Source organism: Mya arenaria, chromosome 3 (assembly GCF_026914265.1).
Source record: "Mya arenaria isolate MELC-2E11 chromosome 3, ASM2691426v1".
Taxonomy (NCBI): Eukaryota; Metazoa; Mollusca; class Bivalvia; order Myida; family Myidae; genus Mya; species Mya arenaria.
The window spans coordinates 47,568,944-47,595,658 of NC_069124.1; the positions used below are offsets into that span (position 1 = coordinate 47,568,944).

Sequence of the window (26,715 nt, forward strand, 5' to 3'; positions counted from 1 at the left end):
GCCATATATAGGGTTGTGAAAACAAATACCAATATCGGTATTTCTATCGGATGACCTTGACTCGGGTGACCTTGACTGTTACCTTTCGACCTTCTTTCTTGTGTTTGAAGCGGCAGCAATGTAAATCGGACATTGTGTAGAGTTCTGAAAACTAATATTAATATTGTCCTCTGATTACATTGTCAATGATCTTTTGACATAATTTCTTGTCTTTAAAGCTACAGCAATAACATTTGGATCATGTGTAAAGGTTGTACACAGTTATCAATGTTGTCCTTGGATGCTTTTGACTGTGACCTTTCGACCTACTTTGATTATTCTTTAAGCTGCAGCAATGAAATTTAGACCATTTATACAATTTTCAAATCAAATATCAGTGTTATCTTTGGATAACATTGACTATGACCGTTTGACCTATTTTCTTATTTATGAATCTACAGCAATGAAAATCGGATCATAAAAACAGTTTAGAAAACATATATTATTGCTGTGCTTGAATGACCTTTATTATGACTTTTTAACCTACTTTCTTCTTTTTAAAGCTACTGTAAAGGAATTTCGAGCAAGTGTACTGATTTGAGAACAAATATCAATATTGAATTTCTCAGGTGACCTTTTGCCCTACCTTTTTTAAGCTACATTTTTAAAATTTGGACTATGCGTACAGCTGTGAGAACAAATATCTAGCAGAAGTGATTACAAAAGTCAAACACGTTTGATCATGTGAGCGATTTAGGGCCATCATGACCCTCTTGCTTTTAAAGCTACATGAATGAAATTTTGACCATTTGTACAGTTTTGTAAGCATTTTTCATTGCTGTGCTTTGAAGACATTGACTGTTACATTTTGACCTACTTTCTTATTTTCGACTCTACAGCAATGACATTTTGACCATGTTAAGAGTTTTGAAAATAAATACCAATGTTGTCATTGGATGACCTTGACTGTGACTTTTTGACCTACTTTCTTATGTTTGAAGCTACAACAATGAAATTTGAGCCATGTGTAGAGTTTTGATAACAAATAATAATGTTTACCTTGGATGACCTTGACTGTGACCTTAAAATTGCGACAACATTTTTGAACCATGTGTACAGGATTGTCACCAGATATCAATGTTGTTCTTGGATGAACTGAATTGTGACCTTAAGTTACTATTTTTATTTTTTGAAGCTAAAGCAAAGACATTAAGGTCATGTGTACAGTTTTGAAAAATAAATCAATATTGTCCTTAGATGACCTTATTTTGACCTACTTTAATTAAATTTTGAGTATGTGTACAGTTTTGAAAACAAATGTCAATATTGACAATGTCAGGTAATATTTTGACCTGCTTTCTTATTGTTGATGATACAGTTTTGACATTTTGATCATGTGTACAACACATTTCAAGCTATAGTGAATACAAAAGTCAAACACCTTTACTAAGGTGAGCGATTTAGGGCTACCATGGCCCTCTTATGATTTCAATATTGCCACCAAATGACCAACTGTCAGTGTCAAGGGAATGTTTGTTCTTTTTTGAATGCCTACACTGGTAAGCAAGGTCACTTTTGTTTGGTGTTAAATGCTCATTAATAAATGCCTTGCTCTTCTTTTGTCTCAGCTCTTTCCTAATTTCCATGAATGCACTTTTGATCTTATATGATACAAACTTGACAATGAAGTTTTGTCTTTTGGCCTACTATTTCTGTGGGACCTGTCAATGTCATTAGAGGATATATCCAGGCCATCTTCATTAGCCACCTGCAGGGTAATAGTGTCAGTGTTCTCACCAGGCTCCTCATTGATGTTGCTTATAAAAACACAGTTCCTTCTACTACATTGTATATATGTATTGTATTGGCAGAATCCATTTCAATATAAGGTTATTTACCTAGATTTTAAGCTGTGTCACCTCTTCTTAAAGGAGCTTCACCTGCTCATTGATGACAGAGTTGACCATGGCCGCCATGTCCTCTCTTAAAAATACCCACAGAGAAGTGATTGTTCTTTGAATATCATTATTAGATAGCACGGATGGCTGTTGAATGTTGGTGGGGCCTTTTGGTTGCATCTGAAAGCCCATTTGGATAGGAGATTGCTTGTAAACTGGAACTAGGGGCAATTGTGTAGGGGTTTATGCATACTGTCGTTGTTACTGAGGTGTACAGTTGGCAGATACCTTTCTAATATTGACAGAGGTTGTATTTGGGATAATGTTTGCTTAGGGTTCCTTTGTAGCTTTCCCGTACTCGTTTGTATTAGAGATGTCTTTTGATGGTTTGGGACTTTTGTCAACCAAGTTACTGCATCGACTGTAATCACTTCCAGTATCAGAACCCGAGGATTGTCCAGATTTCTTGTCTATGGATTCGACACCAGGGGAAATAACTTTTCTCTTTTGACTCCTATTTCACCTCGTAGGCCTGTGGGTGCTTGTTCAGACAAGGTTTGGTTGAGATGTGTGGATTGATTTGACACCCTTACCCATTTGATAAACGCTGCTTCAAAATTTCTTCGAGAAACGCCTGTAGAAAGTTGTTAAACGTATTTTTTCCAGGTGCAGAAAAAGTGGTATTGTTTACACCGAAAGCGGAATACCTTCTTGGTCCGCATCTTAACAAGGCATTACAAGATTTTCAAGACATTTTTCATGAATGTTTAACAAGATGTTAATGTCACAGTTAGAGGTTAAAAGTAAAACTGAGTACTTTTGACAGGACTGGTGTGGACTGAACCTTGTCCGGACTGAATCTTTACCTACCTGCTTTATAGCATTTAAAAAACCCACTTGCCATGGAGGTTCACCATGTATTCGTCCGTCCCTCCGATCTGAACCTTGTCCAGGCGAAGTAAATTTGACACAAACATGAAGTATGTTTCGTTCAAGAAAGATAACATCTCATTCCTCCTCATTTCATTTGTTATGTTGCGAATGTTTTGCACAATTGAGACAAGACCAAATAGAATGTTATGCTACTTAATTGGCAAATGGAAATAACAAACCACTACATGTAAAAAAACGTTTGCATTCACATCGTGTGCAAGTGCTGATACATTTAGACGTACAAAAATATATTACAATAAAGGGAACATCTGCGTGCCGTTTGGTTAAATTGTCATGAGCTATGCAAATAGCATGCACAATATACGTGTCAAGTGTGCTTTTGATTGCGATGTTATCTACGAAATATAATCTTTTGATGTGTGAAGTTTGTATCAATTATTCAATTCTTATTTGTATTATTATTATGTGTTAGCAGGATAACCATATTTTGAAGTTTTATATTATGAATGGTTATACCTTTTGGAGGACCTTTGTTTTAACGAGTTCACATCATAACAATTTAGAAACAAGAAACAAGCATACCTTCATGCATTAAACGTGGACTTGTACCTGTTGAGCAGAGAAAAATAGAATCAAGTTTAGACTGTCATATTTAGAACAGATTTCTGATATAGCAAGGGATACACGTTTTGCATTTTAGTTTCAAAACTATATTGTCTAAATGGCTGGGGCGGACAAATCTGGAATGAACCCGGACGCATTTAGCCAATACCTAACAGACATCTACGGGGGTGGATGTGTCACGCTTTCCGTCGCAATTGGGCACGAGCTAGGACTCTTCAAGGCCATCTGTGAAGCACCGGGACCATTCAGCTTGGAGGGCATCGTCGGAAAACTAAAATTCAAACCAAGGTAAGCTTCACCTATTGTGTGCGGAATTAAATGCCTGTTTTTATCTGTTTTCTTCCATGTATTTGTATCTTCACTCATTGTTATGGTGGTCGTTTGAAATAAAACAAAACAGCATTGCAGTATCATGATTTTTTAAAAAGAACACACATATTCCACTTTGCATGTTAAGGTATACGAAGGAGTGGCTGTCGTCAATGGTATCAGCCGGTATTCTGCACCAAGACCGGTATTCGCGCCTCTACACCGTGCCCGAGGGTCACAAGCCAGCCCTACTGAGAGACACGGGATTTGCACCCATTCTTATCTCCATCGCCGACAGGGCCGGCCTCATCAAAAAGTGTTTCAAAGAAGATGGGCTACGGTAAGATACACATTAATTATTATTGAAATGGTATAAGACCAGTAATGATGTCCAATACTGTTTGGAACAATTATGTGGTACAAAACGTTAGTAAAAATATGTGTAAGTTTGCCAAAACGTTAGTAAAAATATGTGTAAGTTTGCACCAATATCTCCAAGTTCAAATTTACGAGTTGCGCCATTCATGGCTTAGTAAAGCCTTAAGCATTCACTATTAATAGCTATTTTTTATACAAAAGTTACGATGATTGATCATAATTAATGAGTTTGTTCGTTACAGGCATAGGTTTTGCAGAAAGCCCTGAGTGTTTTGAGCGGTTCACCAGCTTTCGGAGCAACATGAGCGAATACACGGTGAATAGCATTGTGCATATGTGGAAGAAGCAGTCAGACATTATTCCACGTCTAGGTGAGTGTGTGACGGTGTTAGGACATTTCGGTTCCCTATCCTATGTGAAAAGAGTGTGTCAACAACTTTTTAGATAACGATCGGAAATGGTCGTTCTCAGTTCCAAATGGCATTGACTATACTTTTAAACTATTGACTAAAAATCCAATTCACCACTGTCCATGCGAATACATAGAATACGTTTTAAAGTATTAGAAGCCTCATTTATCGAGTTCAAACTCGTTGTAAATGAATAATTTATCTGCTCTCTGAAATCATAAAGGATGTTGAAAGACCGACAAATGTCCTTTGGCGACAAGAAAGTGCTAGAAGACGTCAAAAGAAATTTATGGGCCAATTACATGTTGTAATTGAACGGCAACTGGATTAAGACCAGTTTTGTGGCCCGGATGTCTTTGCTTCTGCAGGTTAGACCTTTTGCCATCCGAAGTGGTCGTGAAAATGTTTAATTTTGTCTTTAAAGATTTGCTACTGAGCTTACCATATATAGTTACACATAATTGCGGGATAATTGCATTTTTCGGCGATTATCAGTTTTGAGGTCCGGATCAATAATCGTCTATCGATTATCGATTTGCCTGTTTAACGTTCGCCCGTGAATTTAATATTAGCGTCTACACGAAATTTGCTACTGGCGGACCCATGAAGTGCAGTTTTAGCTACGATATTACAGTTTATTGATCTGTTAAAATAATAATAATAATAAGAAAAAATAGGGAAAGCAGTTAATGAAATTCGACTATGTCTCGGGTCGTCATGTGACACTCGGGCCAATAATCACTCATTGGACAATGGACTTCACCATGTATAAACCTCCACTTAATTAAGTCGGTGTCCTATTGCCGACGGGACACTGACTAGCAGACGCCGAACAGAATGTCGATTTCGACTACCGGTTTTGGACCGTCAAATGAGCGGTTGCTGGTGGTCTGTTTTGGTCGCCAGAGATTTTCGTTTGTGCACCCAAATTCTGGTCGTCGTCGTTCGCCATGCAGTTTAAACTTATTTATTTTACAACGATTGTGAAATAAGCTTTTGCAACATATATTAATCACACTCGTTGGCACGATGTTGCGCGAGAGTATGGTCTTGTGTTGTGGGGGAAACCGGAATACCTGGAGGAAACCCACTTGTCCGACTTGGTGACCACAAACCAAACACACATGCGCCCAGGCCGCATATATATTGGCCATATAGTTGTAAGATATGTGTGATCTAACCAAAAGTCTGATATTGTTTAAGTACTTTGTAATTGTAATTCGATATGCGGCATTTCTTTGAAAGATAAATAGCGTTTTTCTATGTTTTAGAGAGTGGTATCAATGTACTTGACCTCGGCTGTGGGCCTGGGATTTTTACCAACGTTCTTGCACAGCGATTTCCCAATTCCACTTTCGTTGGACTCGACTACTCGGACGCCGCTATAGAAATGTCGAACCGAGAACTGGCCGATCGGGGTTTATCCAACGTGACTTTTGTGAAGGGTGACGCACATAAGCTCCCGGAAGACTGGACGGCAGACTTCGATATGGTGTTCGTCTATGACGTTCTACACGACTTACCGGACCCACACAAAACATTAAAACAGATTCATCGAATTCTGAAGCCTGACGGATTTCTCAGCCTGATCGATTTCGGTTTCCATAGCGACCCGGTAGACAACGCTGGCGACAAGACGGCCGCCATGTTTTACAGCGTGAGTATTTTTACATGTCTGGCCAACAGTATGACCGAGGAACCACGAGTCGGCTATGGCTCATGTTGGGGTCGCGAGGAGATTCAGACGGCTGTCCTGAGAGAAATATTTACCACAATTAATAATATTGTTTTTATATTCACAAAAGGATGAATTCATAGAAAACAATGGTTCTTATGAAGGGTACCGAGTATAATTTGAAAGAAATGATCATAAAACATGGTATTTCTACCTTAAGATATGAGACAATCATTTATTATTTTTGCGTTTTCTGCTTTTAAAAACACGATTTCAATTTTATTATCAGTAACTAATAATTTGCCTAAATGCATTATTAAGTAAGTAGTTAAAGGTTTATCATTCAAAAATGATGTTATTATTATAATTGTTATAATTGTCATTATTATTATTATTATTATTATTATTATTATTATTATTATTATTATTATTATTATTATTATAAAATGACGTCAGTCATATCACCTTCTCTGTGACAGAGAAAAAGCCGTCCTTCCAAATCGATTTTAACTATGTTTAATTTATTTCATATGACCTCCAATATTAGGAAATGAGGAGGAAGAAAATGTTATCCATCTTTAAACATTGATTCTTTTTTAGAAATGAAAGAATCATTAGTCAAACTTTAAATATACTAGAGTGTTTTGACCGCTTGCGCTGAGCTCGAAAAGTTGTCACAATGGCGGTTCCGTGTAAGTGCGTTTGTGCGTTAGTGCATGCGTAACTGCGTCCGTCAAGACTGAGCCGTGTCCGTCTGAATCTTGAACATGCGTTAAAGGATTTTTTAAATCTCTTGCCTTGTAGGTTAATCATTATGAGACACAAGACCCTAGGTCAAGGTCACTCTTTGAGATTAAATGCCAAAACAAAAACTATAATGTTAAGATTAGTCTGTACTGAACCTTTAGGTGTATCCCGACCATGCTTTTAATTAGGGATGCAAACGAATATTCGAATATAAGATCGAACGTTTGGTATTCGAATGTCAAAATTGGTATTTGAATATTCGATGTTTTTGTTGAATTAATAAATCAATAAACTTTTTGCCTACAACTGTCATCTTCGTCTGTTTTGTTTTTACAACGATGGACCCGTAATGCCAGAGGAATGAACTTGATGACACTATACACGCGCCATATCGGATATATCGTCGGGAACTATAAACAGTCCCCGTAATTTTGCATTTACTGGCTGTTAGACAAGCCTTTATACCAATGTGTTGTCTTCACTGCTTATCAAGCTTGGCGATATTGCGCAAATCGCCTTGATAATTCAAAGGACATGTGCAAGTTATGTGCTTTAAACTGTTTTCCATGTTTCGATACAACGCTCTTCCGTTGAAAAGTAACTGTATGGTTAAACGTTTAAGGATATATGTCATGTATTGTTCTACAAAACATCAGTCAAATTCGACGTTTGGGCATGGTTGGTGTCGTTTTCTATAAATCTATTCCGTAAACATCAATCCCCGAACGAGGCTGCAATTACCACGTTGGCACATATCATCATTTAACAGGGAAAAACGAAATTCCCCGATCTTATTTTGCATTGTTTACAAAAGTGAACGCAGAGGAATTGAAATAGTTCGTTTTTTTGTTAAAAATATATCGCTTTTTTCTTGGGATATATTCTGAAAATGGGGAAATTCAGAGGCTAATTTGTGGAACAATAAGTAAGTGTCCGTCGCGTGTACTGAGTTCGACAAAGAATAGTTACCGGGCCCTTGCTATTACGTTAGTGAATATTAGTTTACTACCATTTTTAAAGGATAATTTTAGTATTCGAATATTCGAATATTCGATCGAAAGAATTACCGAATATTCGAATATCAATTTTGCCATTCGTTTGCATCCCTACTTTTAATGATTTAAAAAAAAAACTGGCCTTGAAAGTTACTCACAATAAGACGGCTTGATGCGCACAAGACCCAGGTCTTTACCTCAAAGGTCAAGGCACGCTTTGATGTCAATTTTTAAAAGATTACTACTGGTAAGACTATACCTTGTCCGGGTCTCATCTTAACCAGGCTTTACAGTATTTCCAATAACACTTTTCATGAATGATTAACATGGTGTAGTGGCGTGTCTCGTGCAAGTCTAAGTTCTCAAAAGTCAAGGTCACACTAAATTGATAATTGTCAAAATGAGTACTTTTGACAGGACTGTTCTGGACTGAACCTTGTCCGGGCCGTTTCTTTACAGTGAATTAGGATTTTCAAATGCCGTCAAGGATCAACGTATAGCGGCGAAGTGTCGTGGATTCCCCGTAAGTGGGTAGGTTCGTCCTTCCGATCTAAACATTGTCCAGGCAAAGTAATATTTTCAAGATTTGCCTTTATGATTTGTTAAACACAAAACGGATTATGTCATTTTCACTTCTCCTTTCACCTCATTTTAAATGTAATGTTGCAAATGGTTTGCACAATTGAGACAAAACCAAATAAAATGTCATCCTACTTAAATGGCAAATTGAAATATCAATAGCAAAACATGTAAAAAAATCATTTGCATTCACATTGTATGCACTTGATGATACATTCTTATTTGAGACATAAAAACAATATTATAAAAAGGGAACATCTGCATGCCGTTCACTTAAATTGTCATGATATGTGCAAAAAACATGCACATCAGGGTTATCAAGCAGATAAGTTAACCTTAAAGCTGCACTCTCACAAATTTACCATTTTTACAACTTTTTTTATTTTTTTTTGTCTTGGAAAGAGCAAATTTTTGCGCAAATATCTGCAAACCAGTGATATAAGACTGTTGACAAAAGATCAGATCGCTGATTTGCACATTTCCGTTCGAAAATTAATGTTTTATCATGGCTTAAACAGTTACTAACGGTTTAAGACAAATGCATAAAACATCAATTTATGAACTTAAATATAAAGATCTGTGATCTAATTTTTTGTCAGCAGTCTTACATAAAAGGTTTCCATGGATTATCGCAAAAAATTGGCTAGTTCAAAGACAAAAAAAAAAACGTTTTCGAAATTGTAAATCTGTGAGAGTGCAGCTTAAATACATTGTACCTGGATATTTATTAGATGAGTTGAAAAAAGAAGCAAGATAAAACCATTTAGGAATATCACATTTAAAACAGATTACTGATAAAGCAACTGAAAAACGTTTTGAGTTTTAGTTAAAATTTAATAGTCTCAATGGCTGAGGGGTGCAGAACTGGTATGGTCCGAGCGCGTTCAGCTAATACCTGACGGGCATCTACGGGGTTGGATGCGTCATGCTTTCCATTGGGAAAGAGCTGGGACTCTTCAAGGTCATCTGTGAAACACTTGGGCATTCAAGATTGTAGGGCATCGCTGGAAAATTTAAACTCAAACCAAGGTATTATGGTGATCAAGATCAGTATTTCGCGACATTTCTATGCAATGCTTACACAAAATACCAGTGAATTTCTAGTCATAGCTTGTGTGTTCATTTTTTATACTTTTGAAAGAAACGAATGCCAGAGACGGCTGTCACAAATTTAAATACTATTAAATTCAGTGATTTCTAATACAGTTACGGATGTTCACATATTGTTATTTTAGTTTGAAATGAAAAACAACGTATTCCTGAGCGAAAAAATGAAAGAACACACATATAACACTTTGCATGTTGAAGGTATACGAAAGAATGGCTGTCGACAATGGTAGCAGCCGGTAATCTGCACCTTAACAGGGATTCGCGCCTTTACATCGTGCTCGAAGGTCACAAGCCCTCCCTACTAAAAACAAGGGGATTCGCACCCATCATGATAAGCCTCGCCGCCAGGGCCGACCTCACCAACAGGTATTTTCAGAAAGGATGGGCCTTACAGTAAAATATACATTATTATTGAAATGGTAGTATTGGTACCGGTTGTTAGAATGCACCTTTGTGGAAGCAGCAAGCACACATTATTCCACGTCTTGGTGAGTATGTGACGGTATCAGAATATTTCTGCCCCTATCTTGTGTGACAATAGTATATCGAGCAAATGTTTAAATAATTTACCAGATTAGAAAATGTCACATTCAGCTCCAAATGGCATTGAGTTCATCCAAACTTGTGATTAAAATTCAATGCATCACTGCCCATGTGAATACATACCATACGGTTTATAGTATTGGAAACTCACTTATCGAGGAATATGTTTTATACCTCTAACCCCTTAAATCAAGAACTTGTTAATCTTAAACTTAAACCCACGTCACACATAGCCTACGACTATAAAACGTCCTTCATCCACCAGAAGTTGCTAAAAGACTTCAAAAGCATGTTGCAAGTATTTATTGGGCCTTGTACATGTTGTACTTGATCGATGGCTGGATTAAGACCAGTTTTGTGGCCTGGAGGTCTTTGCTGCTGCAGGTGAGACCTATTGCCGTCCTAAGTGGTCGCCAAAAAGGCTTTATTTGGTAGTAATACATATGTTACTGAAAGTACTATTATAGGAACACATTTGTACAGGGTTTCCGAGATTAATTGCATGGCTCGGCGATAATCAGTTTGCGCCCTGGGCCGTTTATCGATTATCGTTTTGCCTGTATAACGTTCGCACATGAATTAAAGTTTCGCTTTTAAACGAAAATTTTCACTGGCGAAATCATGAAGTGCAGTTTTAGTTACGTTATATCACGTTTTTGATCTGTTCAAATATATTATTATGAAAATATAAAGGGTGGCAAACTCGAACGCAGTTTATGAAAGTCGACTTCTTCTCAGGTCGTTATGAGAAACTCGAGACAATTATCACGCAACAGCCCGGCTTTGCCATGTTTTAACCTCCAATTAATTCGGTCGGTGTCTTATCGCCGCCATGACGCTGACTGGTTTCTGGCAGAAGCCGAACTGAAGTATGATATCGTTCCATTGTCATTTGTTTATCTCTATAATTGTAATTCTATTTCTATTCTAATCATTGTTTCAGAGAATGGTATCAAAGTGCTTGATCTTGGCTATTAGCCTGGGAATTTTATAAACATTTTTGCACAGCGATTTCCCAATACCAATTTCGTTCGGCTCGACTTCTCGGACATCGCTATAGAAATGGCCAACAGAGACAATGCCGATCGTGGTTTTATCCAACGTGACTTGATGGGTGACGCACATAAACTGCCGGAAGAATGGGCGGCCGACTTCGATATGGTGTTCGTATATGACATATACCGGACCCACACAAAGTATTAAAACAGATCCATCGAATATTGAAATCAAATGGATTTCCCAGCCTGATCGATTTCGGTTTTCATAGCGACACGGTAGACTCCGCTGGCGACAAGACGGCCGCCCTGTTCTAAAACTGCATCATGTTTATATGTCTGATCAACACGACTGATCTACACGACTTACCGGACCCACACAAAGTGTTAAAAACAGATCCATCGAATATTGAAAATATATAATATTGACCCGATAGACAAGGCTGGTGACCTGACGGTCGCCATGTACTACAGCTGTTGTGTTTTCAGAGTATTGGCCTCTTGTATGACTGTGGAATTATGGGTCGGCTTCGGCGCATGTTGGGGCCACGAGGAGATTCAGAAGGTGTTTCTGGGAGCTGGCCTCCAAATCAATGGCGTGTCTTCGCTAATCGTGTCCCGTGTGTCCAACTAGTTTTCTAAGCACACCAATGTTGGAACTGTGCATGTCCAGAGACGACATCTATAGTTTGTATTCAGGGCCTGTATTCAAGCACAATATATAGTATTCAGGACATGTATTCAAACAAAATAATTTTACTGGCTTTTTGGAAGTTGACTTGAACACTAGAACTCCCGGAAATGGATCAATCGCCTGTTTAGAGCGCCAATCCTAGTCTTACTAATAGTATGATAACAATATTGACGAGTTTTAAAGGCTCACAGTAAAAGGTGAAAAACAGTTTTATTTCAATGCATAATCATGTTTAACTCATTTGACTTTAATGAAAACAAAACACACATGCATATGCTTTAGGTACAGATAAAAACATTAGCGACCATTTCGCGCTATTTGAATTGGGATATGTATGGCCACGTTACCTTTAATTATTTACTTTGTTAATTTGCATTAAAGTCATATAGTCTAATAATTCATCAACCATATCATCTCTACTTGTGAAAATTATATAAACTATTGTTTTCTCTAACGCCTATAAAAATTGCTTTTTGTTCGGTTATTCGACTTACCTACAAATTAGGCAACAACCCTAGCCCTTTAATAGTCAGTACGTGGAGATAAAATTAAGAGTGTATTTAAATATGTAGTTAAAACCCTTTTAAGCTGTTGAAATTTTCCACGAAGTTGTTTTTTATGTCTGCACCGTTTAAAGGCAGTTCAACGCAAGTTTAATGATTTCATATGGCCCTCAACTCCGGAATGCTTTGATTTTATGTGCCTTACGTTTCGCATCGGAATGAAGAATATAATTAGTTCAACAAATACTTAAACTGCCCTTCTACGTTTGAATGTAAAGACAGCTTTAAGCCAGAACGAATCACTCTACTCAGCCAGGGAAATTGCCTCCCGAACTCCTCACTTTGAGAAAAGGGCTTATTAGTCTTTAAAATTGAACCAGTCAATAAATCATCACTTAGCATGTCATCCTGCTGGACTATTCACTGTGTATATTCCCAGATGTTTTTTGTACTGGCCAATTTCAGTATATTAGCATTAAATTTGTCATGAATGAATTGCATGTATAATCAAAGCAGTGATAGTGCTGAACGGCTTGAGCGATGATTCCTTCTTTTTGATAATAAAAAGAGATCATATGAATGATAGCATGGCACTCGCTCGCTAACTCTCTCGCCTGAATTAATTATTATTTATTGTACATCTGAGTGGCCCTGTAGTATCTTATTTATAGAATTATTATGCAACACTGTTACATTAGGCTCAAGAATAGACCTTCAAAGAGTTTTTCAGTTAATGAGAGTTTTCCCTATCATCTCCGTGTGTTTTACTGTTAATATACGCAAAATATTACATAATCGTACATGAACATAATTTGTAAATCAAACATTATCTTAGGTATGTTACAGAGACTGATTTTCATTGAAATTTGGTGCTTTCGAGTACGATTTTCAACTCCACATGGACTCAATTGAATTTTTGTGGTCTATAACAAAAGTCTTGAACTTAAGCTCAAGCCTAAAAACGTTCTTGAAAAGGAGGTACATGCTTGCATACAAAATGTATATATACAACCCTTCTAAAGCATTTTATCACCTCATTCACATACACAAGTAGGAGAATTAAAAGTTAAAACATGACCTCACAATGTTATCTTTTCGGTTCTTTTGTTTGATTACGGGTGGGATATGTATAACTTTGCTGCATTTTTGTTATGCTAATTTTTGTTTGCCCTTTTTTACAAACCAATGAACCTGATTTGATTACGTTATGGTCACAGAAAACAGTGTATTCATTATATTCCCGCTTCACAGTCAAGCGGGGATTATTCAGGAATCTCTCGTGTTATCACGCCTTTCCGTACGACAGTCAGTCCCTCTGTCCTGTTTGTGTCGATTCTATATCTTTCTCATTCATGTACTGATTTTTGGCAGATGAATAACATAGCATGTGGATGTGTCGCGCTCAAGAATCAGAGCTACATAGAGGCTCTTTATTGTTTGTTTGGCATAAAAGGTTTATTGGACACTCATTGGACTTGAGAGCAGTCTGTCTGTGGTAACTGTATGGCAGATATGGGTTGATTGTAGCCATAATGAGGTTGCATGAGCTCTGGTTTGTCTTTTTAAGAGCCCGTCTGGGGCTTGTTTTATAATTAGTCGGCTTGTCTGTAAATACAATAAGGATGCAAAGGGCTGCTGGATACCTATTTTGTATCTGGATACAAACTTTGAAATTGAGTCCTAACGGAGTTTGAGGAATTCAGTGGAATTATAGAAACACGTGTTTTCTCTTCTAAATACTGTTTTGACCTGGGCCCCAGGCTGGGGGAAGATGTTTGGAGGATTGTTTGGTAGTAGAATATTAACACATAAGGTTGGAAAAAAGCAAGATGGGTTTAAAAGGTGATACTTCCGGCTGAATTGGCTTACAAAAACATTTCATATGTAGCTTGTTTTGCACTAGATGCGCTAAAGAAGGGACATTGTATGGTTGACTTGACTTTTGATAAGGGAAAAGAGATGAAATATATTTATTAGGCGTTTTGTAATTATATTAATGTTTTGACATTGTTCAATTAAAACGAAGATTTTATCAAAACAGTGCTGTCGATATTGATCATATTTTTCAAAACGCATGTTCAAATTAGCCACACAATTATTAGAGACTCTTTTCATTATGTACAAGTGATCCAAAGTTAAAGGGACTGTTTTTTCTGTAACGAATCTCATGACAATTATGTAATAGAATGTGTTACGCTTTGTCATAATTGCAAAAAAAAGTACCAAAATGTAAAAAAAAATTGTGTCGGAGACCTGGTTCGAACCCGCGTCGCTAAAATTGATGTCTAGCGTCTTACTCACTGAGCTACAGAGGCTTTTACTAATCTGGTGGCATAATTAAGCTATACACCTACCTCGGTTATATCACCTGATAACACCGACTAGCCAGTCACGCATAAAGAATGAAGTCTACCTGGTAGACATACCCAGTAATCTTTTTTAATGGAAAAATACGAAATTACTTCTAATCTTAAAAAAAAATGTAAACTATGTGGTACTTCAGTTAGTAAGTTTCAATTTATTGTACACATCGATGCCAACTTTATGTCAGTTTTCGACAATTTCTTTTTTTCGCTATTTTATCATACGTGAGACAGCCCCTTTAATACTTATACTATAGCTATAACCTTATTCAATGTGATTTGTCAATCGTGGTATCTGATTTCATGCGAATGACTCTCCGATACCCATATAGGGTAACATATGCAATGTAGGTTGAATTTAACAATGTATCTGCCGCCATGTATATATGTTTTGTACTTGACCTAATTTGCTATGTCGCTAAGAGAGTGCACAAACGGTGTTTGACTTTGACTAAAATATTCCGCAGTAGCATTTCTTAAGAGTCATATTTTTATTACTTTGTTTGTGGTTGGACAAGCCCGAGTAAGTTACTTATTTCGTTTAATTATATTTAATGCCAGAACATTTTAACATTTAAATTCATAGAACATTTCATTTGATCGGGTTTGGTTAACTTTTTGATATCATGAGTATTAAAAATAGAAACAACTTTTTACTAAAACAGACAAATGGGTTCGAGGAAAAAATAACTACAGTTTTAGAGTACGTGTAAACTATGAAAGACGTTGAAAATATACATTCTAACGCAATAATAAAAATAAATAAATTTAAATCAGACGTAACTGAAATGTATCCATATATGCCTTCATTGTATATAATAATCCTGTAATTCATAAAAAAAAACACTGTACAAGTATAATGTATTTTGTTGTTATGGTGCTTGTGGTGTTAATAGTGTTTTGGTGGTGATGAAAATGATGATGATGATGTTGTTGTTGTTGTAATATGTGGTGATGATTTTAATGTTGTTGGTGTTGTTGCTGTTGTTGTTGGCGGTGGTGATGGTTCTCCTTGTGACAGGTCCTATGGTGGTAATTGTTGTGATGATAGTGATGGTGGTGGTGGTGGTGTTGTTGGTGTAGATGGTAGTGCTGTTGTTGATAGTGGTGATGATGGTGATGATGATGATTATGTTGGCGGTGGTTGTGGTGTTGTAGTGGTATTGGAAGTATTGGATACTCGAACATGCTAAAATAGTATATCAAGCATTATACATAAGTTTTTATCTTGTCACATGGCGTTGTAGGTTGTAGGTTGTGATGTTATTGATTATGTTGCTATTTATGGTGATTAACGATGATGATGATGATGATGATGATGATGATGATGATGATGATGATGATAATGATGATGGTGGTGTGATAATGGTGGTAGTGTTGGATACACAGAAATGATAAAAATAATATATTAAGCATTGTACATTAGTCTATAACTTGTCACCTGGCTTTGTCGTTGTAGGGTGTGTTGTTGGTGGTGGTGGTGATGATGATTATGGTGGTGGTGGTGGTTGTGGTGTGATATTGGTGGTAGTGTTGGATACACACAAATGTTTAAATGATAGATCAAGCATTATACATGAGTCTATAACTTTTCACATTTTATGATCCGTAGCCATAGCAATGGACTGAAACTGAAACGGTCGCTCGCGGTTTTCAATGTCGAAAAAGTCACCGAACCGATATATATATTGAATAAGCCTGTCACGTTTACAAGCCTAGCTTAAGCCTTTTATAAACTCCCTCCCCCCTAAATCGGTCTATATTACACAACCTCTGTGTAATGATCTTTCTCTTATTGCCTTGTGCCGACTTATCTGATCACCAATCTGAAAATCCTGCTATGCACAGAGCCAATAAACAAATAGCAATACCCAATAAACAGGTAAAGCACAGCAGGGGGCTGTCATACCAAACATTCCTTAAACTATACCTTTAACGAATATAGTGTCTTGGAGTGAGTTATAAATTTATATATAAAATTAAGATTGGATTTTGTGAACTGGTAGCAACACTATCATGTTTTTCTGTCTGTTTATGTATTGAAATGTCTCATGCAATATTGTCTAGTTTGAGGAAACTAAATAACAAAACAAATACTAATCAACTAATAGATAAATCCCAAGTTTACAATCTGGACACGGGTGTTCCTAGAGTATAGTGTACAGTATAATCTAGTATGGCGAGGGTGTTCCTAGAGTATAGTGTACAGTATAATCTAAAATGGCGAGGGTGTTCGTAGAGTATAGTGTACAGTATAATCTAATATGGCGAGGGTGTTCCTAGAGTATAGTGTACAGTATAATCTAATATGGCGAGGGTGTTCCTAGAGTATAGTGTACAGTATAATCTAAAATGGCGAGGGTGTTCCTAGAGTATAGTGTACAGTATAATCTAATATGGCGAGGGTGTTCCTAGAGTATAGTGTACAGTATAATCTAAAATGGCGAGGGTGTTCCTAGAGTATAGTGTACAGTATAATCTAATATGGCGAGGATGTTCCTAGAGTATAGTGTACAGTATAATCTTTTATGGCGAGGGTGTTCCTAGAGTATAGTGTATAGTATAATCTAAAATGGCGAGGGTGTTCCTAGAGTATAGTGTACAGTATAATCTAATATGGCGAGGGTGTTCCTAGAGTATAGTGTACAGTATAATCTAAAATGGCGAGGGTGTTCCTAGAATATAGTGTACAGTATAATCTAATATGGCGAGGATGTTCCTAGAGTATAGTGTACAGTATAATCTTTTATGGCGAGGGTGTTCCTAGAGTATAGTGTACAGTATAATCTAAAATGGCGAGGGTGTTCCTAGAGTATAGTGTACAGTATAATCTAATATGGCGAGGGTATTCCTAGAGTATAGTGTACAGTATAATCTAAAATGGCGAGGGTGTTCCTAGAGTATAGTGTACAGTATAATCTAATATGGCGAGGATGTTCCTAGAGTATAGTGTACAGTATAATCTAATATGGCGAGGGTGTTCCTAGAGTATAGTGTACAGTATAATCTAGTATGGCGAGGGTGTTCCGAGAGTATAGTGTACAGTATAATCTTATATGGCGAGGATGTTCCTAGAATATAGTGTACAGTATAATCTTTTATGGCGAGGGTGTTCCTAGAGTATAGTGTATAGTATAATCTAAAATGGCGAGGGTGTTCCTAGAGTATAGTGTACAGTATAATCTTTTATGGCGAGGGTGTTCGTAGAGTATAGTGTACAGTATAATCTTATATGGCGAGGGTGTTCGTAGAGTATAGTGTACAGTATAATCTAATATGGCGAGGGTGTTCCTAGAGTATAGTGTATAGTATAATCTAATATGGCGAGGGTGTTCCTAGAGTATAGTGTACAGTATAATCTTATATGGCGATGGTGTTCCTAGAGTATAGTGTACAGTATAATCTAAAATGGCGAGGGTGTTCCTAGAGTATAGTGTACAGTATAATCTTATATGGCGAGGGTGTTCCTAAAGTATAGTGTATAGTATAATCTAATATGGCGAGGGTGTTCCTAGAATATAGTGTACAGTATAATCTAATATGGCGAGAGTGTTCCTAGAGCATAGTGTACAGTATAATCTAATATGGCGAGGGTGTTCCTAGAGTATAGTGTACAGTATAATCTAATATGGCGAGGGTGTTCCTAGAGCATAGTGTACAGTATAATCTAGTATGGCGAGGGTGTTCCTAGAGTATAGTGCATAGTATAATCTTATATGGCGAGGGTGTTCGTAGAGTATAGTGTACAGTATAATCTAATATGGCGAGGGTGTTCCTAGAGCATAGTGTACAGTATAATCTAATATGGCGAGGGTGTTCCTAGAGTATAGTGTACAGTATAATCTAGTATGGCGAGGGGGTTCCAAGAGTATAGTATACAGTATAATCTTATATGGCGAGGGTGTTCCAAGAGCATAGTGTACAGTATAATCTAGTATGGCGAGGGTGTTCCTAGAGAATATTGTACAGTATAATCTAGTATGGCGAGGGTGTTCCTAGAGCATAGTGTACAGTATAATCTTATATGGCGAGGGTGTTCCTAGAGTATAGTGTACAGTATAATCTTATATGGCGAGGGTGTTCCTAGAGTATAGTGTACAGTATAATCTTATATGGCGAGGGTGTTCCTAGAGTATAGTGTACAGTATAATCTAATATGGCGAGGGTGTTCGTAGAGTATAGTGTACAGTATAATCTAATATGGCGAGGGTGTTCGTAGAGTATAGTGTACAGTATAATCTAATATGGCGAGGGTGTGCCTAGAGTATAGTGTACAGTATAATCTAAAATGGCGAGGGTGTTCCTAGAGTATAGTGTACAGTATAATCTAATATGGCGAGGGTGTGCCTAGAATATAGTGTACAGTATAATCTTATATGACGAGGGTGTTCGTAGAGTATAGTGTACAGTATAATCTAATATAGCGAGGGTGTTCGTAGAGTATAGTGTACCGTATAATCTAATATGGCGAGGGTGTTCGTAGAGTATAGTGTACAGTATAATCTAATATGGCGAGGGTGTTCGTAGAGTATAGTGTACAATGTAATCTTATATGGCGAGGGTGTTCGTAGAGTATAGTGTACAGTATAATCTAATATGGCGAGGGTGTTGCTAGCAGGATTAACATATTTTGTAGCTTTTTATCATGGATAAATACATTTTTGAGGGACATCTGTTTTTAAATATATGGATTGTTCCTGGATATTTATCTGTTGAGTAGAACAATGAATATGAAACATGATCAATCTTCGACAATCATATTTTGAACAGTTTACTGATATAGCAATTGATAAACGTTAAACATTTTAGTTAAAACTAAATAGGATCAATGGCTGAGGAGAACAAATCTGGTATGGACCCGATCACGTTCAGCAAATACCTAGGGGGCATCTATGGTGGTGGAGGCGTCATGATTTCCGTCGCCATTGGGCATGAGCTTGGACTATTCAAAGCCGTCTGTAAAGAGCCGGGGCCATTCAGTTTAGAAGCCATCGCCGGAAAACTTAAATTCAAACCAAGGTAAGCTATAGATTGCTGTTGCGGAATTACATGCCCGCTATGTTAATTTTTATTTAATGAAAAAATGAAAAAAAACGAATGCAGGAAACGATAGTCGCATAAAATGCACAGTGATTTCTATAACTTTAACAGTTATGTTTCTTCACTCAACTTAAATTCGAACCAATGTATCATGGTGGGGATATGATCGGCATTTCGTGATATATCTATGCTTTGCTTAACACAGAACGCCATTGGTCTTCTTTCTATAGCGTATGTGCAAATAATGCCCATTTAACTCATTTTTGCACTTTTGAAAGAAACAAATGCCAAAGAAAAAAGTTACAGGGGTAACTACAACTACTTTAATTTTCGTGACTGTTGTCGTTTGAAAAATACTCTCTGTGTCCTTGGAAACAAATTAAAGAACTCAAAACATTTCACTTTCATGTTTAGATATACTAAGGAATGGCTGTCGACAATGGTAGCAGCTGGTATTCTGCACCAAGACCGTGATTCGCGGCTCTACACCGTTCCCGATGGTCACAAGCCCGCTCTGTTGAGAGACACGGGACTCGCACCAGTCCTTTTTGCCCTCGCTGCCAGGGCCGACCTGATCAAAAAGTGTTTCCAAGAGGATGGACCTTACGGTAGATACATATTAACTATTTTTGAAATAGTTGCAACCGTAATAATATCTAATGTCAAACAGTAATGTGATACATTACGTTAATAAAACCATGCAACGAGTTCATTTTAAAACGATAAAAACGAGTCTCAGTCGAGTTTTTATCGTTTTAAATGACGAGTTTAATAAATTTGATACAAAATAAACACGAATTGGAGGTTTTATTTATATAACATAACTCATTTACGAAATCCTGGTCAATGTTTCTTAAATTCACTTCTCTTGTCATGGTGCAAAGAAATTACATAGTGTGTTATTAGGATGATTCATCCGCAGGAAAAAAGAGCCTGTAATAAAATATTTTATGAACAGTAGAAAAAACATAAATAATGTCTAAATTATCAACCGATTTTCACTAAAACAACAACAAAATAGATTCGACCCATTTCAATAAGTCAAATCAATAATAAGAGCAATGTTACAACTGCGTGACGTCATACGAAAGCACGCGAGTGTGTACATGACATTTGGCGGTTGAAATTTAAAAAGAACATTTATAAGTCAGGGTCGCAGTCAGGGTCGCAGTTGCTTTCAATAGTGCGAATTCGCTTTGTAGCTGGTCGATTGCAAGATGGATTTTTGTATTTTCAATGGTTGGGCATAAGGACATTACCTCCGTGAATTGTAGCTACATACATGCTGTGAAATCCACCAGAAAAAAGTGGGATTTCATGTGGAATCAGTGCGTGTGACAGTGTGTGAACTTGAGCATTGCTGGCGAACTGCCTAGAATGAGCATTTTGCGAGAAAGTTGACGGGGTATTTTCACTGGCGTACAGGATGCTGGACATTTCATTGTGTTGATTTGGATTTTACTAGGCTATAGTTTTTATAGATGCGATCTTTTCTTGTGCACCGATGTTTGCATAATCTAGTTTGCAGGAACATTGTTGTCATTCAATTTCTGTTTGTTTGAACTAAGCCTAGCCTTCTTCTCCATTCGTTTCATCGTGGAGTTGAGTTTGTAGTCACTGACATGTTTTCGTTTGAAACATCGTACATTTTTCTGTGATGCGGTTACCTAATTTGCATAGTTATTACACAAGTTATATATGAAAATTATTGCATGGGGTTATATCACTCCTGCGCCGTTAATTATATATATATAACAACACGAACGATTTCGTTATAACGGTTATTTCAGAAGTTACGATGATTGATCATAATAAATTAGTTTATTTTACCTCACTTTTCTCTACAATCTTAAAATCCCATGACCCGAAAAAAAGGGATATTTTATCTATCAGAAACATTTTAAACCTTTTTGACACGTGACCAAGCAAAAATAACTGTCAGGTCATGTGACCGCAGTGATATTTTGAATGTCATGTAAGTGCAAATAACTGCTTCAATATTTTAGTATATAATGACGTGATTGCTTCTCTTATACACATATAGCAGAGACGTCACTAGTCAAGTTGTACACATAAACATCAGCCGACAGGATTAGTTTTAGAAGGATTTTTTTTGCATAATTAACGGTGGAATCTTGTTCTAGATGTAATTATTTGATTATGTTTTATTTTGTTTACCTTGTTAAACTAGTTCTATTTATTGTATTAAAAATATTTTTAAACTTTCTATCTACTTAATTTTGTTCAGTATAATAAAACAAATATCATATGGCAGCATTTGTGACATTGATATAGTCAAACCGAGTGCAGAATGTCACCCGATGCGTATTTATATAATATTACCGTTTCAGGCGTAAGTTTTGCAGACGGCCCTGAGTGGTTGAAGTGGTTCAACGGCTACCGGAACCAGTCAGCCGAACACACCGTGAACAGCGAGATTGTACCTACGTGGAAAAAGCAGTCAGACATAATTCCCCGTCTAGGTGAGTGTGTGACGGTCTAAGGACATTTCGGCCCCTATCCATTTTGCCAAGAGTGTGTCGGACAAATGTTTAACAAAAAATATATGTCACATTCAGTTCCGAATGGCATTGACTATATCCAACGATTGATAAAAAATCAAATCGCCGCTATCCATGTGAAGACCAAACAAACGTTTTCTAGTATTGGAAACTTCGCGCTTTGAGTCAATTTCTTTATATATGTATACTTAATTGACCTCTGAGATCTGCGAAAAACTACAGAAACAAGCTCAGCAGCAAAACGTTTAAACATAAGCCCGGTTTAATGGCACTGGGTAAACGCCAAAGACAGAGAACATAAAAACCACAAACAAGAAAAATGGAAAAACAGCACAAAATCGACAAACAGCACATTGCATTCATACTATATATAAAAAAACTGGGTATGTTTATCAAGAATTGTTAGGTACCGCCTTGGAACGGTCAGTTAATGGTAAATTTACTGGGGGTTTAAACCAGTTTGTGTGCACAACCTCGGTCTTATCCTAACAACCCCGAATAAAGTTTAAAAAATGAAATTGAATCTTATCACGTATGCATAAACTTGAGGAAACATTAACCCCGTTTAATGGCACATGGTAAACGCCAAAGACATAGAAAAAAATCACAAACCAGAAAAATGGAACAAGAGCACAAAACTCCACAAACAGCTCTTTACATGTATTCTAACTATTTAAAAAACACTAAGGTGTTTATCAAAGATTGTAAGGTACCGCCTTGGAACGGTCAGTAAAATGTAAATTTACTGGGGGTTTAAACCAGTTTAAGTGCACAAACCTCACTCTTATCCCAATAATCCTAAATAAAGAAAAAAAAACGCAAAAGCTAAATCTTATCAAAGTATGCATTTCCCAAGTCACACATAGCCTAAGACTGACAAACGTCCTCCGGCGACCAGCAGATGTGAAAAGATTTCAAAAGGTTAATGAAAGTCATTAATAGGCCAGTTACATGTTGTAATTGATCGGCGACTGAATCAAGACCAGTTTTTGTGGCGTCTGAAGTACTTGCGAAAAGGTCTTATTTGGTATTAATACATATGTTACAGAAATTAGTATATAAAGTAATGCATCTGCTCAGGGTTTCCGAGATTCATTGAATGACTCAGCAATTATCAGTGTTGCGGCCCAGGCCGATTATCGATAAAATAGTGCATGAAAAAGGTTTTTACGTGAATTCAGTTTTGGCATCATGAAGACCAGCTTTAGCTACGTTACAGATATTTATTAATCTTTGCAATACTTTTTATGTAAATATTGTGAAATATTGTTGTTCGTTTTAATTTATTTAAAACAGTTATCATTCACATATATATATACACAGTAAGTCATTAATATTGAAGCGTATACCAGGTTCATGTTGTCAAAAGGAGTTGTACGTCAGGCATTAAATGATGTACGGCTTTAGGTAAGTCATAACAAAATATTGATCGGTGCAAAAATATATTATATGAAAACGTCTAGGATCTAGGGTCGTTATGAGACACTCGGACCAATTAACCCTCAACAGCCCGACTTCGCCATGAACTAACCTCCAATTACTTATGTCGGTGTCTGCTTTCTTAAAGACGCCGAACTGAACGTCGACAGCTTCGCAACTGTCTGACACAGTAGCCAGAATAGAACGAAAGAGACATTTGCGGTTGTCATTACTGCAGTTACCGCTACATCAGCTGATCAAAGTCATATCTTCTTCAGCATGTTCAATAATGACAGTTATGTCCGGACTGTCCTCGAAACAATCGGGAGTGGTTGACTTCCACAGATCCAATATCGGCAACCACTCGCCAACAAGTATTTTCAACTAAAGGTTTTCGACTGAGCGATTGGTGGTGGCCGGTTTTTGGTCAACAAAGATTGCCGTTAATCCACGTTAGTTGTTAGATATGTGAATGAACAATTCGTCTGATATTATTTCAGTGTATTTTGTCAATCTTTGTAATTGTAATTATATCGAGGTGCGAAGGAGGGGATTTCTTTCATAGATAAATAGTGTTTGCTATACTTGTTTCAGAGAAAGGCATCAAGGTGCTAGATCTCGGCTGTGGGCCAGGGAATTTAACCAACATTCTTGCACAGCGATTTCCCAAATCCACTTTCTTTGGGCTCGACCCCTCGGACGACGCTTTAGAAATAGCCAAAAGAGACACGGCTGATCGAAGCTTATCCAACGTGACTTATGAGAAAGGTGACGCACATAAACTACCGGAACACTGGACTGCGAACTTCGATATGGTGCTCGTATTTGACGTTCTACACGACTTACCGAACCCGAAGAAAGCATTGGAACAGATTCGTAGAGCTCTGAAGCCTGACGGATTCCTCAGCCTGGTCGATTTCGGTTTTCATAGCGACCCGGTAGACAACGCTGGTGACATGATGGCCGCATTTAGTTACAGCGTCAGTAATTTTATGTGTCTGGCCAACAGCATGTTAGAGGAGCCGCACACCGGCTACGGCGCATGTTGGGGCCGCGAGGAGATTCAGAAGACAGTACTTGAAGCTGGATTCAAAATGAACAGCGAGTCTTCACTCGTTATTGTGAAATCAAAGTGTTTCTTCTATTGTACCAAATGATAAACAAAACTTTTAAAGGGATTCCATTTCCTAAATTGTACATGTTCGTGTTGAAAGATTTGTTTTTAAATGGAAATGGTTGTTAAACATTCTTCGCTCTCGTTATCAACGCCATTATTATAATAAATATATATGAGTATTCGAAGTAACCAGTTTTTATTTATAATAGCTCCCTTCGAAGAAGAGGAGTATATTGGTGTGTTCATGGTGTGTTCATGTCGGTCAGTCGGTAGGCCGGTAGGTCGCTCGGTCGGTAGACCAAAGCTTGTCCGAGTGATAACTTAACTATTCCTGGACATATGGTCATCAAACTTGCCATGAAGGATTGGCCTGACCAGTAGATGAACAGTATTCATTATAGGGGTCATCGGGTCAAAGGTCAAGGTCTCAGTGACCTTTCATGGTTAAAGGATTTTAAAGCTTGTCCGAGCGATAACTCAACGATACTTACATCTATGGTAATAAAACTTGACATGGAGACTAGGCCTGACCAGTAGATAAACCGTCACAATGAACTTGAATGATAAAAGGTTGTCCAAGTGATAACTCAACAATGCCTGCACCCATGGTCATCACACTTGACATAGAGGTTGGGCCTGACCAGTCAAACACCTCTTTTGATTTTGGGGGTCATCGGGCAAAAGGTCAAGGTCACAGTGACCTTGAATGATAAAAGGTTGTCCGAGTGATATCTCAACAATGCCTGCACCCATGGCCACCGAAGCTGCTTTGGAGGTTGGGCCTGACCAGTAGATAACCCCTTTTGATTTTAGGGGTCGTTGGGTCAAAGGTTAAGATAAAAGTTACCTTGAAGGAAAACTCGACAATTCCTGAACTTATGGTCAGCAAACTTGACATGAATGTTGGGCCTGACCGGTGGATGACCACTTTTTATTCTGAGGGCATTTACCAGGGTGGATGTGTCATGCTTTCTGTCGCCATTGGACACGAGCTGGGTCTCTTCAATTCCATTTGTAAATGTGACACTATTAGGTCATTGCTGATTTCGGTATATCAAATATAATACTGTTTCGGTCAGTATCTTTCAAAACGTGACCAAAGTGTTGACTAAGCAAAAATATTCACCTTAGATAAATAGAAATCTATTTACATAATCAGTTGACCGTAAGCGAATTGAATTGGCCGGGAAAGACTGTCTAACCACCGGATAAACCTGGACTCCACACCCAAAACACTGGGACTATTTAAGAAGCGCCCACTTTGGACCCGGAGGCGCTCCTATTAATCAAACTCCAATTTCGCCATGGATTTAAGGGCCAACGTGTTCGAAGTCATGTTTTTGGATTTCACATTATATTATTTTATTTTAAATGAAGAAGAACATAATGTTAAATTACCACTATACGATCATTGAGCTAGATGAATTGTTATCTTTTTTGTTGGCCCGATGTCAGGCCGATATGGAACATTTCATCAGGCCGATGCCGGATATACAACAGAGCTAAACATCGTATATAGCCGACGTATAGCAAGCATTATGCAGATATTTGAATCCGTCTATATTCTCACACCATTTATTGGTCATTCTCAATGACAACAGAACAAGATACTTTAAAACATGGTTTGGCATCGGTTTGGTTTCAGAGAAAAAATAATGATAATGCAGAAACAATCTCAACATGTCTGTCTACATAAGAAAACAAGCTATTTGATCTTACAAATGCTAATTATCATAGCCACAGACTGTGGATAATACTCCAGTACAACCTTATGTATCATTAAAATGTATACGTTATAATTTACATACATGTACACAATGTCCATACAAAATATTCGAGTACTGGTAAAAACCTTGAAATTCTAAGCGTATTTGAAAACTTAATTTAAGTAAATGATTCTGCTTTGTAAACTGGGACGTTT

The 26,715-nt window shown here is 37.3% G+C and overlaps 2 protein-coding genes across 7 annotated transcripts; both read left to right on the forward strand.

Moving 5' to 3' along the window:
• The first annotated feature begins 3,476 nt into the window (after positions 1–3,476).
• LOC128229054 (S-adenosylmethionine-dependent methyltransferase Rv2258c-like) lies at positions 3,477–8,686 on the forward strand. 3 transcript variants are annotated; one of them, XM_052940701.1, is made up of 5 exons: positions 3,477–3,683; positions 3,853–4,044; positions 4,325–4,453; positions 5,764–6,149; positions 8,327–8,686. In XM_052940701.1, the coding sequence occupies exons 2-5, from the start codon at positions 4,035–4,037 to the stop codon at positions 8,369–8,371; spliced, it is 570 nt and encodes a 189-aa protein (XP_052796661.1). In that variant the 5' UTR covers positions 3,477–3,683; positions 3,853–4,034; the 3' UTR covers positions 8,372–8,686. The 3 variants fall into 3 exon arrangements, with proteins under 3 accessions (XP_052796661.1, XP_052796662.1, XP_052796660.1); XM_052940702.1 differs by having other exon boundaries at positions 8,369–8,686; XM_052940700.1 differs by lacking the exon at positions 8,327–8,686 and having other exon boundaries at positions 5,764–6,430.
• A 530-nt stretch (positions 8,687–9,216) lies between these two features.
• Positions 9,217–24,979, forward strand: LOC128226848 (S-adenosylmethionine-dependent methyltransferase Rv2258c-like). Of its 4 annotated transcripts, XM_052936925.1 has the most exons (7): positions 9,217–9,517; positions 9,797–9,964; positions 11,085–12,027; positions 19,520–19,715; positions 20,151–20,344; positions 22,088–22,219; positions 24,272–24,979. In XM_052936925.1, the coding sequence occupies exons 4-7, from the start codon at positions 19,525–19,527 to the stop codon at positions 24,832–24,834; spliced, it is 1,080 nt and encodes a 359-aa protein (XP_052792885.1). In that variant the 5' UTR covers positions 9,217–9,517; positions 9,797–9,964; positions 11,085–12,027; positions 19,520–19,524; the 3' UTR covers positions 24,835–24,979. The 4 variants fall into 4 exon arrangements, with proteins under 4 accessions (XP_052792885.1, XP_052792886.1, XP_052792883.1 ...); XM_052936926.1 differs by lacking the exon at positions 11,085–12,027; XM_052936923.1 differs by lacking the exons at positions 9,217–9,517; positions 9,797–9,964; positions 11,085–12,027 and adding an exon at positions 15,077–15,219 and having other exon boundaries at positions 19,506–19,715.
• The last annotated feature ends 1,736 nt before the right edge of the window (positions 24,980–26,715 follow it).

Excerpts from the sequence above, each read along its gene's own strand:
- LOC128229054 (XM_052940700.1), top strand. Across the intron at positions 4,454-5,763 it reads AGACATTATTCCACGTCTAG|AGAGTGGTATCAATGTACTT; the intron begins GTGAGTGTGTGA and ends TCTATGTTTTAG.
- LOC128226848 (XM_052936925.1), top strand. The coding sequence starts at position 19,525 with ATGGCTGAGGAGAACAAATCTGGTATGGACCCGATCACGTTCAGCAAA. Across the intron at positions 19,716-20,150 it reads AAACTTAAATTCAAACCAAG|ATATACTAAGGAATGGCTGT; the intron begins GTAAGCTATAGA and ends TTTCATGTTTAG. Across the intron at positions 22,220-24,271 it reads AGACATAATTCCCCGTCTAG|AGAAAGGCATCAAGGTGCTA; the intron begins GTGAGTGTGTGA and ends TACTTGTTTCAG.